The sequence below is a fragment of the Triticum urartu genome, chromosome 2A (genome assembly GCF_056163025.1).
Source record: "Triticum urartu cultivar PI428250 chromosome 2A, HENAU_Tu73, whole genome shotgun sequence".
NCBI classification, from domain to species: Eukaryota; Viridiplantae; Streptophyta; class Magnoliopsida; order Poales; family Poaceae; genus Triticum; species Triticum urartu.
This window is the reverse complement of record NC_141874.1, coordinates 556,564,032-556,580,459: the sequence shown is the minus strand read 5'-3', so window position 1 is coordinate 556,580,459 and position 16,428 is coordinate 556,564,032. Positions and strand designations below refer to the sequence as shown.

Below are 16,428 nucleotides of genomic sequence, written 5' to 3'. Positions count from 1 at the left end.
ACACAAGTATTATGTTTCCGGATAATACAATTCTAGCATGAATAATAAACATTCATCATGATATAAGGAAATAAAATAATAACATTATTATTGCCTCTAGGGCATATTTCCTTCAAAAATGACGGGGAAAGGCGAAGAATCGACAGAGGGGCTCACAACGATCCTGTAGAGGTGCTAAGTGGGCTCGGGGAGGGCTCGACGGCGCTGGAGTCAAAGACGAACGCCGGCGGGGGTCTGAGGTAACGAAGCTCGATCCCGATGATGTAGGGGGTCCTGGCTTGAGCTCGTGGTCGAGGAGGACGTAGCGGTCGCTGGCGGAGCTTCTGGACACCTCGGCGGGGCGCGAGGACGACGGAGAGCGCGTGGGCGACGAAGGCTACGGGGACGACGACTCCGGTCGTCGCGGGGGAGAAAGAGGCAGCGCGAGGAGGGAGAAGTGAGGGGCTAGGATTAGTCGATGGGGTAAGGGACGAACTTATCCTCCTCGGGGATGCACTGGATGCTTGACACGGCGGCCCTAGAGGCGTGGATGGCCGCCACGATTCCCTGCTCTCACTGTAGCGTGAGCTAGTAGGAGAGGTGGAGGTGGGCTGGGTCTCCTCCTATAGCAGTAGCCTCACGTGTCTAGCAATTTTTGTTTAATTCTTTACTTTTCTGTTTTATTTTATTTTTGTTTCTTTTTATTTTTAGTCATATAATTATAAACTTAGTTCCTAAAATAGTATTACTACTTAGGCCTCTGCCACAAAAAGTTTGGCACCTAGATAAAACATATTAGTATTTTTATAATTAAGAACAACATTTAATTTACTGTTTAGGTCACTGTTTTTATTATTTTAGGACATTTAAATATTTTATAAGATGTTGGTTTTGCTTTTATAATTGCTTTGGGATTATATACTTTGAACAATTTTATTTTGTTGTTAGGAAAATATTAATTTGACTTTAGTTTAAACTGAATTTGAATTCAATTTGTAACGAAGCGAGGCTTTTTTTAAGAAGTAATTGCGATGACATGGTAGCATTAGTGGGTGGTTGCTGTAGCTTAATTATCCGGGCGTTACAAGGAGGAAGGGAAGTGTGGCTCAAATAGTGTGGCAAAGTAGAATGTATTATTTTCATCAATAGGAAAGTATTGGTCTGATTTTGGTTAGGAGTTTCAGCTGCAGGGCAAAATGTTTCCGTTGCAAGAAAAAAAAGGTTCATATATTCCAATAAGAAAAACAAAATTCAGTGATTCTTTTTCCTCTCTCCCTGATGCGCACCTCATCCAAAACTACCGCACTTCCGCCGCCGCACGGCGATGCTCTCCTCGTCGCTCGCCTTCTCACCCCACCGCCTAGCCACTTCCACCGCCGCTGTTCGCCGGAGCACATCTTCCACCATCACGATGCGGGACCGGGGCAAGAACCGGAAGCCGATGCAGCGGGGGCGCTACCTCAGCACCGAGGCCATCCAGGCCGTCCAGTCGCTCAAGCGCGCCACCCTCTCTGGAGCCCCCGCCGGCGGCGCCGTCGCGACGGACCCCAAGCTGCGGCGGCTGCTGAAGGCCGACATGGTCGCCGTCTTCCGCGAGCTCGCGGCGCAGGGCGAGGCCCACCTGGCACTCAAGGTATAACCCAAGCTGTGTGTGCAGTACTGGGAGCAGAGTGTATTAGTTGGGATTCACAGGATTTTAATCTGAGCACCAAAATTACTGACGATTCAGCTAGATATTTTCACATGGTTGATTAGCCTGTTGTGTACTCACAGTTGCTGATTATGAGCATTCCTGTACATTATGGTGGATAGGTTGTATACTTGTATTTCTAGCCTGCTCCACCAATTTCCACCGATTTGTCACTATAGGAAACCTAGGCTATTCACGAACTGTCTGTTTAGATCACCTACCATTGTTGGGAAACAGTCTGTACACTGGCCACTTATGAGTCACCGATCTCCGAATTGTTCCTGCTTTGCTCCATACCAATGTTGTTTCATTGTATGGCTGCAGTAGGTGTGCTATAGATGACATTTCTCAACCATACCAGAAGGAACAAATCTGTGAAGTGAGGAATGTGGGTATAGTTCCTTATCATTCTTGCAACAAGAATCTTAAATAGCACGTTTTTCTTACTCTACATAACGAATGCTGTACGTGCGAAATTTACATGAGTTATAAATTTTAGTCGAGCAACCGGCTGTTGTGCTGCCTTTTCATCAAGAAGAACGGAGACACTAGTTGCATGTGGTGGTCATATTATTAGACCGAACATGCCAAAACACACAAAAGATACTAACTAGTGATATTGCGTCCCACACAGTGTGCCCGTGCCGTTGGCGAGAGGGCCTGCTGGTCATGAATGGTGATAATTCATTGGCAGTACACGGGGTTACCTTAATCTAGTCTGTTGTTGTTGCCCTTTTACCATTATCATATGTTTTGTAAATGCTTTCTTTTGGGTATTTGCATGACAATTTACTGCATATTCATTAGCACAGTTTTTATTCTTATCTGCATTTAGATTAATTAATAGATGATGCTGGCAAGCAGATACTTGTTGACTGGAACTGAGAAATGCACACTAAGATGCCTCTTGTTTTGTCATCTATGTCAGGTCTTTGAGGAGATTCGAAAGGAGCACTGGTACAAGCCTAGGTTGTTCTGGTATGTTGATCTTATTACAGTGCTTGCTAGGAAAGGATTGAGGTCCGAGGTTGGCAAAGCCTGTTCGTATCTGAAGAGGGAACAATTGGAACCTGACACGGATGGTTTCAATCTGCTTCTGAAGACACTCTTAGATGCTGAGTTCACACAATTAACAATGGACTGCTTCCGTCTTATGAAACTATGGGACACGGAACCTGACAGGACAACATACATAACACTTGTCAAGGGTCTTGAATCCCTAGGAGAGATGGATCTATCTGCTAAGATGAGGTTGGAAGCAGAAAGTGACTATGGTGCCCTCTGGGACTTCTTTGACGAAGAGGAGACGACTGAGACTTGAGCAGTTCGTTCTTAACAGGATGTTGTATGGCCATGTCGGAAGGGAGTCGTTTATGAAGTCTATTATGCAGTGTTAGAACAGATGAATGGAAGTCCATGATCTTGGACCCAGCAGAATTTTTGTGCAACAAGTAGTGATGAGTTACTAGTACCATTATCTACCCTAGACTTATAAATACTCAGTAAAGAAGGGCTACCTCCAGGCTGCAGCTTCGTCAGTTCATGTTTTTCTCTAGGAGTGTAACTTGTTAGTTTTTCCTTCGAGAGGTTCTCTGTGTATAATCAATCACATTGCTACTTCTGAATGTACAGTCACACTGATGTGTACAATCAAACTACTGATATATTTTCATGATCTCATTTCAGTATAAATGGCTACGTACTTGCTTGCGAAAATGTAGGCACCATCTGCCTTGAAGAAAGATAAGATGTCTTACAGCTATCTGGGAGTAAACATAACAGTTCATCTGTTCTTGCCAATTGCAGTAATCAGTATGAGTATAAGATGACCATAGAAGGATAGACAGATCAAAATGTCATCATATGTAAAGAAACAAACGGGAACATTCCTACCAACTCTCACTTGTACAAGTTTCTCCACTTTCAGAGAGTAATGCAGCTGCCAACGAAAATCCATGGAAAGCAAATCAAAACCTTGGCGAACGTTTGCTGGCTGCAACGGAGATGCCTCCAGCTGGGTTAATTCCCTTCCGTGTTCCGTGCGTGGATCAAACGAGACCTCTGCTACAGCGAGCCCGGGCGTGGGCGCTTAGTTGTTCAGATCAATGTCGAAAACAATCCTGGGCGCATCCGAGTCTGAACTAGATCCAGCGCCCTTCCTCGCCTGGTTCTCCGCCTCGCTCGAGAGTGCAGGTGGCGGCGGTGGAGTGACCACCGGCTTCGTGAACACCTTGTAGACCACGAGGTCCATGTTGGCACCGGCCGGGCCGGTCGTCGCGCCGCGGAAGGCGTCCGCGCCCTTGTGGAGCGCGTACTCCTTCATCAGCCACCGCGTCTGCTCCCACGTCACCTTGCCGCCTCCGTCGTCCGCCCGCGCCGCGCGGAACTCGAACCTGCGGTGGCGGGCGTACACCTCCCCGCGGAACTCGTACCCCTTCGCGTCGCCGTACTGCATCCACCACCCGCCGGGCGCCCGCCGCATGCTGCTGGCGGGCTTCGCCGCGAAGAAGTAGCCCCACGCCTCCCCGTCCTGCTTCCTGTGGCCGGGCGGGAAGGGGAGCGCGTCCGGGCTCGCCGCAAAGATGTCCACGCCCTCCGCGACGAAGCCCGGGGCGGCGCGGTCGGCGATCTTGCCAGTGGTTGCCTTGGGGCCGAGGTACTCGACGATGATCTGGCGGCCGCTGGGTACCTTGTAGTTGTAGTTGCACTCCCCGCCGACGCGCGTCCACGACATTGCATTGTCGTTGCGGTTGCCGGCGTCCTCGTTGGAGTGGGCAGGCGGTGCAAGGATCAGCGGCGCCGCGGGGAGCACCGGCTTCGCGATGACCTTAGGTGGTCGGTCCGAGCGCGGCGGAAGGGGGTTTCCTCCTGGCCGGAGCGTCTCGCCACGGCAGGCACACGGCAGTATCGGTTGAGCGCCACCTCGGGCCTTGACGAACGCCGCCCGGGTTGGTCGGGCTTGGCGCGACGGAACGCTGCCTCCTACCCGCCGGACCACCAAGCCGGAGCGGGCAGGCGGCGGCACGGGGACCGCCGGCTTCGTGAAGACCTTGCGGACCACGAAATCCATGTTGGCGTTGGGGTGGTCGGGCAGCTTGCTGCGGAAGACGGCGGCGCCCTTGTGGAGGCGGTACTCCTTCATCAGCCACCGCGTCGGCGTCCACACCACCCGAGCCCGCTCCGCCCGCGTGACGTAGAACGCGTACCTGCTCCGGTAGCCGAGCGCCTCCCCCTTGAGCTCGTACAGCTTCTCGGTGCCGTGCCGCACCCAGCACCCGCCCGGCGCCGGCTGGGCGCTGTCGGCGGTCGGGGACGCGGCGGCGAAGTAGCCCCACACCTCCCCGTGCGCCCCCCTGTGGCTCGCCTGGAAGGGGAGCGCGCCGGGGCTCGCGGCGAAGACGTCCACGCCCGCCGTGACGACGCAGCCGCCGGGGATGACGGCGGCGTCGGGGAGCTCGCCGCGGAGCGCGTTGCGGCCGAGGTACAGCGTGATGAGCTGGCGGCCGCTGGGCCTGAACACCGCTCCTGCCCGCAGCGCCAGCCCGGCGGGTTGCGGCGTCGCCATGGGGATGGAGGGGGTTGCGAAGCGAAGAGGCCGAGGAGGTGGGCTTGTTGGGCTTGGGAGGGAAGAGGAGTTCGAGTCATGGGAGGTTTCGGGTTTGCTGTATATATAGTGGCACGATCGTGGATGGCAAGCAGTGGTGTTCTCCGCCGTGTTCTCCAAGGCCAAGTCCAATGCAAATCAGAGATTTTGTCCACCGAAAGTGAATAAGCTTCTAAAAATCCTGGGAATAGTTGATTCTGGCCTCCTGCTGGGACTCTCTGTAACAGCAGTGGTAGATTCCTACACAATGTGCAGTTGTGGACAGCATTTTCCTCCAACAAAAAGACAGTAGGATGGTAAGTCACAGATACATGGATGATGGATCCAAGTGTGGAGATCATATTGAGCAAGTTATCTGTGCTGCCAAATCGTTTGCCGGCCTCGTTTCGAACACACAAAAAACTTTCCTCGTCATGATCTGCTGCTATTACTAATAGAAAGTGGAAACTAAATGCTCGGCAAGTAAAGTGCTACAAGATCTACCAGTCATTGCTAAGCTCTGGACCGAATTGACTAGCACAAATTTAGTCCTCTGGATCATGAATATTCCAGTCATCAGTAGCATTGAAATTTACTCGTGCTTCAGTTCAGTCCAATTTATAGAAGGGAAAACGACTCTAAATTTGTATGTGCATTGAACAAAATAAGGGAGTGCCAATTTTAACACCTATACAAGTTTCCGCACTATGATTAGGTGATTACAACTTTTCTGTCACCAACCCTCGGAAATTATAATCTCTAAACAAGTAAACAGGTATAAGCAACCTGAAATGTACTGGCAGTTTTCTGAAATTTTGTATACTCATTATGCAAGGTGAATGTGCAACATAAGGATATAATTTCAGATATAAGCCAGAAAGGCACTAATTATTTGTTGAATTAAAACTATTACTCCTTGGCAAATGCAATTGCTACAAAATCTGCTTGACTTGGCTAAGCTCTGGAGACTGGAGAGCAATGGCTAGAAATATTTTGGACTTCAGGGTCTTCACTCTTGACTCTAACACATCAAAGTGCTGCCAAAAATAACTCCTACAATTGATCGCCGCTGTGATATCGGCACGCAGATCTCCTGCGTGCTCTTGATAGAAAAAAAAAGCATTATATACTGACTTTGCCAAAAAAAAATCCTTTTTTGAATCCCAGGTCCAGGTCCACTTATCTTCAGCGCCATGGATCGTCGGGGTTTGAGAAATAATTTCCCACAAGGTAACCACCTGCAAGGAAGTGTCAATGTTGATCTGACCATTGATATCTTTGATCCAAGCTTCATTGGAAGTTGCTTCAGCAACAGTTCTGCGCAACCAAAACGTTGCTTGGAAGGTAGCAAATATTGTTCATACACAATATTCATTTTCGGAAGCATTTTGGAAGAAATGTATCATTTGATGCCAGGACGGCAAGTCACAGATCCATGAATATTACGGTTTCTACAAGTACAGTTATTATACTCAACAAGTTATTTGAAATGCAAAATCGTTTGTCGGCCTCGGTCATGCATGGCCCCATAATCTGCTGCTATTGGAAGGGGAAACTAGCTACTTGGCAAATGCAAGTGCTACAAGATCTACATGACAAGGTTCAGTGTCTTTTTTTTCTGGAAATGAGCTAAGCTCTGGAGTGAAATGACTAGCACAAACTTAGCCCCCCTGGATCATGAACACAGGCTTATAAATAAACTGAAACTGGCACATCCTTGCAATAATTACCCAAAGGTGTAGCGGCCCGCTCCACTAGGGTTCCCACCCCCGCCGCCACCGGCCGCTCCCTGCCTCCCTCCCCTCCCCCCCGCCATCGCCGGCGAGCTCCGTCGGGCAAAGCCGGGGGGCGCGGCGGGGCCCTCCTTCCCCGTCCGCTTGTGTGCGCCGGCGCGGGGCGGCTCCTCCGAGCGGCGGCGCTGGACGTCCGCGGGATCCAACGGCGCGGCGGCGGTCTCGCGGGGCAGCGGGGTGGCCTGCTGGTGGCGGCGCTCCGGCGACCCTCGTTCTGCGCGCGGCAGGGCGGCTGCGGTGTTCCCGTCTCGGGAGGTGCCGCACGACCGGTCTCTTGCCGGATTCGGCCGGATCTGGCTTTGGGGGCCGGCCGCCGGCGCCTGGCTCCGGTGGTGCGTGCCTGGCGGCTCCAGCGCTTGGAGCTCGCCGGGCGACGCGGGTTGGGCAGCGGCTGGGCGTGGCCGCTGCTCCGGCCGTGGGCGGTGGCATGGGTAGGTCTTGGTGGTAGCCTATCGGTGTCGTGGTGGCTTCACGGTGGCTCGATGGATCTGCCCGCGGCAACGGCCGGTCTCTCCGGCGTCGGTTTGTCTGCGTTCGGGCCGTCTCGACCTTCACCCCATCTCCTCATCGACCGAGCGCTACTCCCATCAATGGGCTGGTCCTCTCCCAGCTGCGGTCCACTGCTCATCTCGTGCCCGATGCCGCAGGACCGAGCTCGTCACGGGCACGATGAAGTAGGACCGAGCTCGTCTCGCGCACGGTGCAGCAGGACTGACCTCGTCCCCCTCTCGATGCTGCAGGACCGAGCTCGTCTCGCGCTTGGGGCAGCAGGATGGGTTGGTGGATGCCAGTTCTGGCCGACCTATTGGGTCTCGACGTTGGGGGTTGCCCAGAGGCGCTAAAGATGGGACCTTTCTTCTCGTCTCTTTCGTTGGGGTGCGGCGGGTCTCGGGTGAGGTGGTGTCGAGGTCTTGGATGCTGGGGCGGCGGCCTGGTGGTGGTTGCGCGGTGCTCTTGGACAGAGCCCGTGCCTTGGTGCTGCCCGGTCACCATGGTCGTGTGGGCGGCGTGGTTGCCGGGGTGTGGCGTTCGGTGGCGGTGAATATTGGCCAAGGTGAAAACCTGCTCCATCTTCGGATGGACCGGCGGCGGCGAAGATCGTTCCCTTCTTGAAGGCGTCGTCGCGGCTCTCATTGCCCCTCATGCAGCTCCGGGGGAAACTCTGGTCCTTGGATCGGGCGGTGGCGGCGCTCCAGCGTCGTATCCTTCTGAAAGCGCTGCCTTGGAGCGCATGGTTCGTCATATGTAGCTTCATCTCTTCGGGGCGGTAGTGCTACGAGTGGTGTTGCTGCGCTCAGCGCCTATGTATCCCGTCCTGGGTGTGTGCGTGTGTTGCGGTGGCGTGACGTGTGTTTGTACTGGATGCTTGTGGTTTGGTGCTTTATATATAAAGCGGGGCGAAAGCCTTTTTGGGTATAATTACCCAAAATTCCAGTCAGTAGCATATTTACATCTACTACTAGGCTAGTTCAAACAAAAATAACATCTACTACTAGTGTCTCAGCAGGTGACAGGGGAGGAAACTTCACGCGGAGGGTTATGAGGGCGGGTGTGGGGGTGACCAGAGGGGCAACCTCGGCCGCACCGTCATCATCGGCCGGGGATCGCAGGCGGGTCGGCGGCCGGTTATGGGCTTTGGCAGACTCTGATGAGGATGATGCGGCGGAGGATGGGGATGGAAGTGCGGCGGCCTCCCCTTCGTCGCCGACCCCATCTGATCTCATCTGCGAGTTTTTCCATTCAGGCTATGACAAAGATGAAGTGGCAACGACGGTCGACGCCGTCTTGCCTCCCGACGATCCGGCCAGAATCGGACTTCATGCAGGAGAGAAGAAGGAGATGATCCGCCGTGTCGTTCATCGGAGGACGGCGGCGACGGCGATCAGGCCATGGAAGGCCCCCCTGCCTAAGGTAAGTCTCCCAAACCTAACGCTTTTCGATATGATTCATCCGGATTCGTGGATTACTATTATGAGAAGGAAGAAAGCGAGTCGGGCAGGACCTCGATCGGCGCCGGTGGTGACCGCGGCTGCCACGCCGGCGAACACGGCGATCCAGATCGCGGTGGCTCGTCAGGCGCATTTGAATTCGCCCCTGGGCCGTAGTGGGCCGGTTATGTCTAAACCTTCTCTGCAATTCATTGGGCCGGGGACAGCTGGGTATGAGGCCCAGGCTAGTCCGGGTTCTATCGATATTGAACGCACAGTCGCATGCAACAGGTCGACCGTATCGACTACGCTTTCGTTCTCGCGGCGCGCTAGGGTTCTTCGGCGAGGGAAGCCCGGCTTTCGTTCCTATGGTCTTGGCCGCGCTAAGCGTATTCCTCCCCTCGGGGCCATGACTGGCCGAGGAGCTGGAGGGCCGCCGGGGAAGAAGCCCGCTGTCCCAGCCAGGGCTGGCCGCGCCGGGGATGCGCCGCCACCGGCTTCTGGCACTGCTCGTGGAGTAGCGCCGCCACCGGCTTCTGGCTCGGGTCGTGGAGCAGCGGTGCTGCCCGGCCCTAGACCCCCGGTGGTCATCAGGACAGCACACACAGCTGCGGGGCGAGGAGGTGGTCACCCTAGGGCTCGGTCACCGGCACAGGGCCCGGCGACGGTGCCTGCTTTGGGTCAGGGCGGGACGGCTCAGGGTCCTCGGCCGCCGGCGCAAGGCCTGACTGTGGTTGCCGCAACGGGGCGGGGTGGTGCGCCTGGTCCGAGGTCATCTACGCCCGGGAACCAGGTCGTGCCGCCAGGTTTTCAGCCTCGGGCGGCTCCGCCACCTCACTACGTCGCGAGGCCACCGCAGAAACGACCAGGGCCGGTGCAGAAGCATGCACCGCTGCCTCAAAACGCGGGTGTTGGAGGTGCTAATGGGCCGTCTCGGGGACATTGGGGGGACGATGGGTACAATGCGTATGGTGATGGTCAACACCGTGGTTCGTCGTCGACGGGTGGTGGCCGCGAATATGCTTGGCAGAGTGATGGTACTGCGCCGAGACCTTTTCTCGGTCCTCTAGGTGGTTTTGTTAACGGGGCGTCTGGCCCTGACTATCGGCAGCGGGGTGGCTACTGTGGTCATCATGGTGGCCGAGGTGGTCATTTCCGTCACCGGTAGCCTTCTCCACCTGTAGCCGTCGAGCAGACGGTCGCGGCCAGGGCTGTCGAGACGCCAGAGCTGTCCGTTCAGGCTATGGATGTGGTGACGGCGCTCGCCAATGCTGAGGTACCTAGGACTGAGATCACGGCGTCAGCCTCGGTTGAGGTGACAGACAGGGCTGACTCAGATAGAGATTCCAAGTGGGCGCGCAAGGAGAAATGTTGTGCTATCACTGTGGAGAGAAGGGCCACTTTATTGCTGAATGCGTGGCTGAACTTTGTGATACTTGTGGCAAGCCGGCACATGATACGGGGGAATGCCTGATTCTATGTGATCAAATGCCGTCTCTTATGATTTATGGAGTGTATTGTGCTGAGCTGATGTTCTTTGAGTCTCCTAGTGCGAGGGAGATACCAGAGGAGGCCCAGAGTATGACCACCGGGGTGGTGAAAGTTACCAAAGGAGATGTCTCTGAGACCCAGATTGTGTAGAGGCTTAAGGAGTTGGCTCCAGGTGACTTCCAGTGGGAGCTCATTAGTCTCGAGGTCAACATGTTTAGGGTTGAGTTCCCTTCGGTTGAGGATTTGCAGAGACTTCTGAGTTCTGGTTGTGCAGAGTACCTGGCACACAATGTATCCTGGAGTTTCATGAGTGGAAGAAGGTCGAGCCTCAGGGCAAACCTCTTACTCAGGTATGGTTACGTTTTTCCGGGGCTCCTTCGAAGCTGATGCAGGATGCTAGGATCATGGCTAGCTTGGGCATTATGGTTGGGAAAACTAAGAGAGTGGATATGGCTTTTACCCGAGCTCACGGGGTAGCCCGACTGCTGGTGAGTGTTTTGGATATTGAGTTCGTGCCCGATGTGGTCAAGTGGACATATAGGGGCCAGATTTTTGACCTCGATATTGAGTTTGAGGATGCTGATCTGTTCGCTGAGGCTATCAATGGGACTGATGTAGACATGCACGAGGGAGATGACAGCTTGGGTGCTAAGGAGGCACCAGTCGATGATGCTGGGTGAGAGCTGTCCAACGGATCGGAGCCCGTTTCTCAGACGCCCGGGGATGGGACGACACCACCCTCTTCGGTGCCAATGACTTCTCTGAGATTTGGGTCTTTTGAGCCTGCTTCTGCTCCTCCCAGACTCTGGAGTGACCGGATGGAGTCTGACGATGTGTTTGAGCACATGCTACCTACCCTGGATTTTGAGGATGCTGATAGTCCCGTTCTCGGGGGCTCGACGACCTCGGTCAAGGGAGGGGGGAGGAGTTTGGGCAGGTGGCCACTCTTTCTTCCGCTCCGCCCGTTGTCTCACCTCAGGTCTTGGTACCGGTGATGGAGGTTGTTCCTAGGGGAGGGGGTCCGGGGCAGGTGGCCTCGGCGCCTTCTTCTCCTATTGCGGTGATGGAGCCGAAGTCGGCGGCTCAGCTTAGAGGAGGGGGCTCGGGGCAGGTGGCCCCGGCTCCCTCTTCACCTATGATGCCTAGGGTGGCGCACCCCTTGTGGTGCCGGCGAGTCCCTCTAGCCAGAGGGCCGGGGTGGGTGGGGAGTACGGGCAGGCGACCCACGCACTTCTCTCCCCCGACACGCCTGCGCCGCAGTGCCGCGGTTCGTGGCTGACGTCGGTGGCGCCGTGGAGTTCCCAGCCGCCGCTTGCGGCTACTCCTGCTTCTTCGACGGGTGCAACCCTGCTGGGTGTTGGGGGTGAGGATAGAGACCCCACTCCGAGCAGGGTCACTCAGGAGGAGGTTATTGCTTTTGGCGGGATTCCGGATCCGGCCTCAGCGGGGCGACGGATGAGTTGCCGTCTACATGATCATCCGGAGGTTGATGACATGCAGCAGCGGTGCACCATGAGGGAGGCCAAGCTTCGTGACATCAAGGTCACTACTGGTATGTCGGTCAATACCTCTAATTCCATTCTGCATTTTTCTAATAATGAGATTATTAATAATGCAAACCAATTAGGAGTTTCCCCAGGTAGCAATGATAGTGAAATTTCAAATTCCGTTAATGATATCCTAGATTTGGAAGCGGATCGCGCTATAGAAATGATTCGAAACTTAGTAGCGGTTAAATCCATGAATGATTCCGATATTGATGCATTGGGGGTCAGGATGCTCAATAATTTTTGTGCGGATCTTGCACCATCCCTTCACGAGTCTGAGGGAGAGGATGACACTTTTGAGGTTGCAGTTGTTAGGTCCACAGAGCCTGGTTGTGAGGACCGCCTGGAGGATGAAAACAAACCTAAACGCAAGTGGAAGCAGAAGATTTACCCGGCTTCGGCGGTGAGTAGGAGTGCTAGGATCCGCACTACTAAAAAATTTCATGACGAAATATGAAAGGAATCTTTTGGAATAGTAGAGGTCTAAAAGACTTGGCTAAAAGAAGGTTTCTTGCAGACGCGTCTATCGAGCATAGGCTGGATTTTATTGCATTATCGGAAACTGGTAGAGATAATTTTTCGCCCCAGTTTCTTAGTACTTTATTGGGAGGTATCGATTTTGATTGACATTGTCTGCCTTTGAGAGGAAGATCAGGTGGAATCTTACTCGGAGTTAGATGCGATTCGCTCGAAGTCCAAGGTGTGGTTATGGGAGATTTCACAGTTAAGTTTCGGGTGCGGTCGAAGGTCGATGGGTTTAATTGGGCTATGGTGGCGGTTTATGGTGCCGCGCAGCCCGAATTCAAACCAGAGTTCTTGGCAGATCTTGTTCGGATCTGCGGCTGCAGCTCCCAATCCTGGTTGGGGGTGATTTCAACATTATTAGAAGGCGAGAGGAAAAGAACAATGATAATTTCGATGGGAGGTGGTCATTCATGTTTAATACTATTATTGAAAGCTTGGATCTGAGAGAGATAGAGCTTTCGGGTAGGAAATTCACCTGGGCCAACGCGTTGCCAAATCCGATGTTTGAAAAGCTGGATCGAGTCCTAGCGAGCATCGAATGGGAACAGAAGTTTCCCTTTGTAATGGTCCGGGCACTTTCGCGTGGTATTTCAGACCACGCACCTTTATTTGTGGACTCTGGTGAGGCAACCCACATGGGGAACAAAAACTCTTTTTCGTTCGAACTAGCTTGGTTTGAACGAGAAGGCTTCTTGGATCTCATAGCCAGGGAATGGGCTAAGGATGCAGGAGGCAGAACTGCGGTTGAGCGATGGCAGAATAAGATAAGGCACTTGATAAGTTTCTTGCATGGGTGGGCTAAGCATCTTAGTGGGATTTATAAGGTCGAAAAGGAAAGGCTTCTTTCACTTATTCAGTCCCTAGATTTAAAAGTCGAATCCACAATTCTGCCAGCCTCGGAGCTTCATGCTAAGCTTGAAGTGGAGATGAGATTGAAAGAGCTTCTCCGTGAAGAGGAATTAAAGTGGGCGCTGCGGGCTAAGGTTCGCAAAGTTGTCCAGGGGGACGCGGACACTCAATTCTTTCACATGATCGCCAATGGCAAGCACAAAAAGAAGAGGATCTTTCAGCTTGAACAAGATGAAGGAATGATTTTAGGACAGGAAAACCTAAAATTATACATAACCGAATACTACAAGCAGTTGTTCGGGCCTCCAGAGGATAATTGTGTATCTCTGGATGAGTCTAGGATTGAGGATATTCCTCAACTTGCTACTGATGAGAATGATATTTTGATTGCCCCTTTTTCCGAGAAAGAGGTGTTTGAGGCCATTTCAATATGAAAAACAATAAGGCTCCAGGACCGGATGGATTTCCAGCGGAGTTCTATAAAAAATGCTGGCATATTATTAAGGGGGATTTGTTACCGATGTTCCATGATTTATTCTCGGGACAACTTTAGTTATTTCACCTGAATTTTGGAACGATAACCCTGATTCCTAAGAAAACAGAGGCTGTGAGAATTGAGCAGTTCAGGCCTATCTGTCTCCTTAATGTTAGTTTCAAAATTTTTACCAAGGTTGGGACCAATAGGCTCACGCGGATTGCGCATTCTGTGGTGCAGCATTCCCATACTGCTTTCATGCCGGACAGAAACATCCTAGAAGGGGTTGTGGTCCTTCATGAAATGCTCCACGAGATTCACACGAAAAAACTAGATGGAGTGGTTTTCAAGGTGGATTTCGAGAAAGCATACGATAAAGTCAAATGGCCTTTCCTTCAACAGGATTTACGTATGAAAGGTTTTGATGAAGCCTGGTGATGCCAGGTAGAATCTTTCATGCAAAAAGGAAGTGTTGGAATTAAAGTGAATGACGACATAGGTCATTACTTCAAACACATAAGGGCCTGAGACAAGGTGATCCGATGTCTCCTATTTTGTTTAACATTGTGGTTGATATGTTGGCAATTCTAATAGGAAGGGCTAAGGAGACTGGTCAGGTGGGTGGCTTGGTGCCTCATCTAGTTGATGGAGGTGTGTCTATCCTACAGTACGCTGAAGATACGATCATCTTTATGGAGCACGACTTGGCAAAAGCGAGAAATATGAAGCTGGTGTTATGCTTATTTGAACAATTGATCGGGTTAAACATTAACTTTCATAAAAGCGAATTGTTCTGTTTTGGTAGAGCAAATGAGGAACAAGAGGCTTATAGGCAATTGTTCGGGTGCGAATTGGGGACTTTACCTTTTACTTACTTAGGTATACCCATTCACCATCGTAAGCTGACAAACTGAGAATGGAAGTGTATCGAGGATCGTTTTGAGAAGAAACTGAGTTGCTGGAAGGGAAAGCTCATGTCATACGGAGGCCGATTAATTCTTATTAATTCGGTGCTCACGAGTATGCCTATGTTTCTCTTGTCTTTCTTCGAAGTCCTAGTTGGAGTTAGGAAAAGGCTGGACTTCTATCGATCCCGATTCTTCTGGCAGAGTGATGAACTAAAAAGGAAATATAGACTCGCCAAATGGGATATTATTTTTTGACCAAAAGACCAAGGGGGTCTTGGCATTGGAAATCTTGAATTCAAGAATAGATGTCTTCTCAGCAAGTGGCTGTCTAAGTTATCTGTTGAGACTGAGGCCACATGGATGCAGATTCTCCGTAGTAAGTATCTGCAGTCCAAAACTTTGTCCCAGGTGACAGTGAGACTGACGGACTCGCCTTTTTGGAAGGGGCTCATGAGAGTCAAATCAACCTTTTTCAATAGGACAAAGTTTATAATTGGTAATGGCACTACCACTCGTTTCTGGGAGGATACTTGGCTAGGAGAGACACCACTCGCGCTTCAGTACCCGTCCCTTCATAGTATTGTTCAACGACGTGAGGCTTATGTTGCAACGATACTTTAGTCCATCCCCCTTAATATTCATTTTAGGAGGACACTTGCCGGCAATCGTTGGGAAGCATGGCTTCATTTAGTGAGTAGACTGATGGAGGTTCAGCTATCTCAACAGCCCGATCAGTTGCGCTGGAAGCTCACTGGGTCTGGAGAATTCACAGTTAAATCGATGTATCTCGATGTTATCAACTCTAGCACCATTCCTACTTCCAAATATGTTTGGAAAGTCAAAGTTCCTTTGAAAATTAAAGTGTTTATGTGGTTTGTACATAAACAAGTCATATTAACTAAGGATAACTTGGCAAAGCGCACCTGGACAGGATCTATTAGGTGTAGTTTTTGTGATCGGGATGAAACTATCAAACACCTTTCTCTTGAGTGCCCATTGGCCAAGGTTTTGTGGCGGACGGTGCACATAGCCTTTAACATTACTCCTCCGAATTCTGTTAGCACGTTATTTGGAACGTGGCTTAATGGGATAGAGTCCGAAACAGCTAGACACATTCACGTATGAGTATGTGCTTTATTATGGGCAATTTGGAACTGCAGAAATGATTTGGTTTTTAACAGAACAACAAATATTCATTTTTTGCAGGTTATCTTTCGTGCCACTACGCTGATCCGTATGTGGTCGCTACTCACTCCGATGGAGGCCAGGGAGTGTTTGGTTACTGGGTCTATCCGGTGGGAGATGGTAGCACGTGATATCTTCAACTGGTTTGGATGGCGGTCATGTAATAGGATAGGCAATTAGTTTTCCTATCTTTCTTATGCCAGCCGGTTGTGGCCTTTTGGCTTTTCTGTTTTTGGCCCTTTGGCTCTTTGTGAACTTGCCTCTACTTTTGTTTCAGACTTTAAGATCTTGTTGAACCTATTTGTTTATTTATAAAGTTGGCCATATGCATCGTTCTGATGCAGAGGCCGGGGAGTCCCCCCTTTTCGAAAAAAACTACTAGTGTCTCAGTTCAGTCCAGTTTATAGAAGGGCAAATGATTCTAAATTTGCACGTGCACTGAATAAAATAAGGGAGTACCAATTTTCACATCTAT

General features: G+C 51.6%; 3 protein-coding genes and 2 pseudogenes across 3 annotated transcripts; 4 read left to right on the top strand and 1 right to left on the bottom strand.

Annotated features, from left to right (window-relative positions):
- Nucleotides 1-1,232: 1,232 nt before the first annotated feature.
- LOC125529086 (protein THYLAKOID ASSEMBLY 8, chloroplastic-like) lies at nucleotides 1,233-3,344 on the top strand. Its single transcript, XM_048693498.2, has 2 exons — nucleotides 1,233-1,612; nucleotides 2,598-3,344. Exons 1-2 carry the CDS (start codon nucleotides 1,304-1,306, stop codon nucleotides 2,988-2,990), a joined length of 702 nt encoding a protein of 233 aa, XP_048549455.1. The 5' UTR covers nucleotides 1,233-1,303; the 3' UTR covers nucleotides 2,991-3,344.
- Nucleotides 3,345-3,437: 93 nt separating this feature from the next.
- On the bottom strand, nucleotides 3,438-5,988 carry LOC147985877 (uncharacterized). The gene has a single exon (XM_087544353.1). It carries the CDS (start codon nucleotides 5,232-5,234, stop codon nucleotides 3,759-3,761), a length of 1,476 nt encoding a protein of 491 aa, XP_087400479.1. The 5' UTR covers nucleotides 5,235-5,988; the 3' UTR covers nucleotides 3,438-3,758.
- Nucleotides 5,989-6,445: 457 nt separating this feature from the next.
- LOC147985876 (uncharacterized) lies at nucleotides 6,446-7,723 on the top strand (annotated as a pseudogene).
- An 861-nt stretch (nucleotides 7,724-8,584) lies between these two features.
- Nucleotides 8,585-16,133, top strand: LOC147985874 (uncharacterized). Its single transcript, XM_087541772.1, has 2 exons — nucleotides 8,585-8,956; nucleotides 15,975-16,133. Exons 1-2 carry the CDS (start codon nucleotides 8,585-8,587, stop codon nucleotides 16,131-16,133), a joined length of 531 nt encoding a protein of 176 aa, XP_087397898.1.
- On the top strand, nucleotides 9,383-11,144 carry LOC147985875 (uncharacterized; annotated as a pseudogene).
- Nucleotides 16,134-16,428: the final 295 nt, after the last annotated feature.

Coding starts and splice junctions, on each gene's coding strand:
- LOC147985877 (XM_087544353.1), bottom strand. CDS start 5,234: ATGGCGACGCCGCAACCCGCCGGGCTGGCGCTGCGGGCAGGAGCGGTG.
- LOC125529086 (XM_048693498.2), top strand. CDS start 1,304: ATGCTCTCCTCGTCGCTCGCCTTCTCACCCCACCGCCTAGCCACTTCC. Junction 1,613..2,597: donor AGGCCCACCTGGCACTCAAG/GTATAACCCAAG, acceptor CATCTATGTCAG/GTCTTTGAGGAGATTCGAAA.
- LOC147985874 (XM_087541772.1), top strand. CDS start 8,585: ATGAGGGCGGGTGTGGGGGTGACCAGAGGGGCAACCTCGGCCGCACCG. Junction 8,957..15,974: donor GGAAGGCCCCCCTGCCTAAG/GTAAGTCTCCCA, acceptor CATTTTTTGCAG/GTTATCTTTCGTGCCACTAC.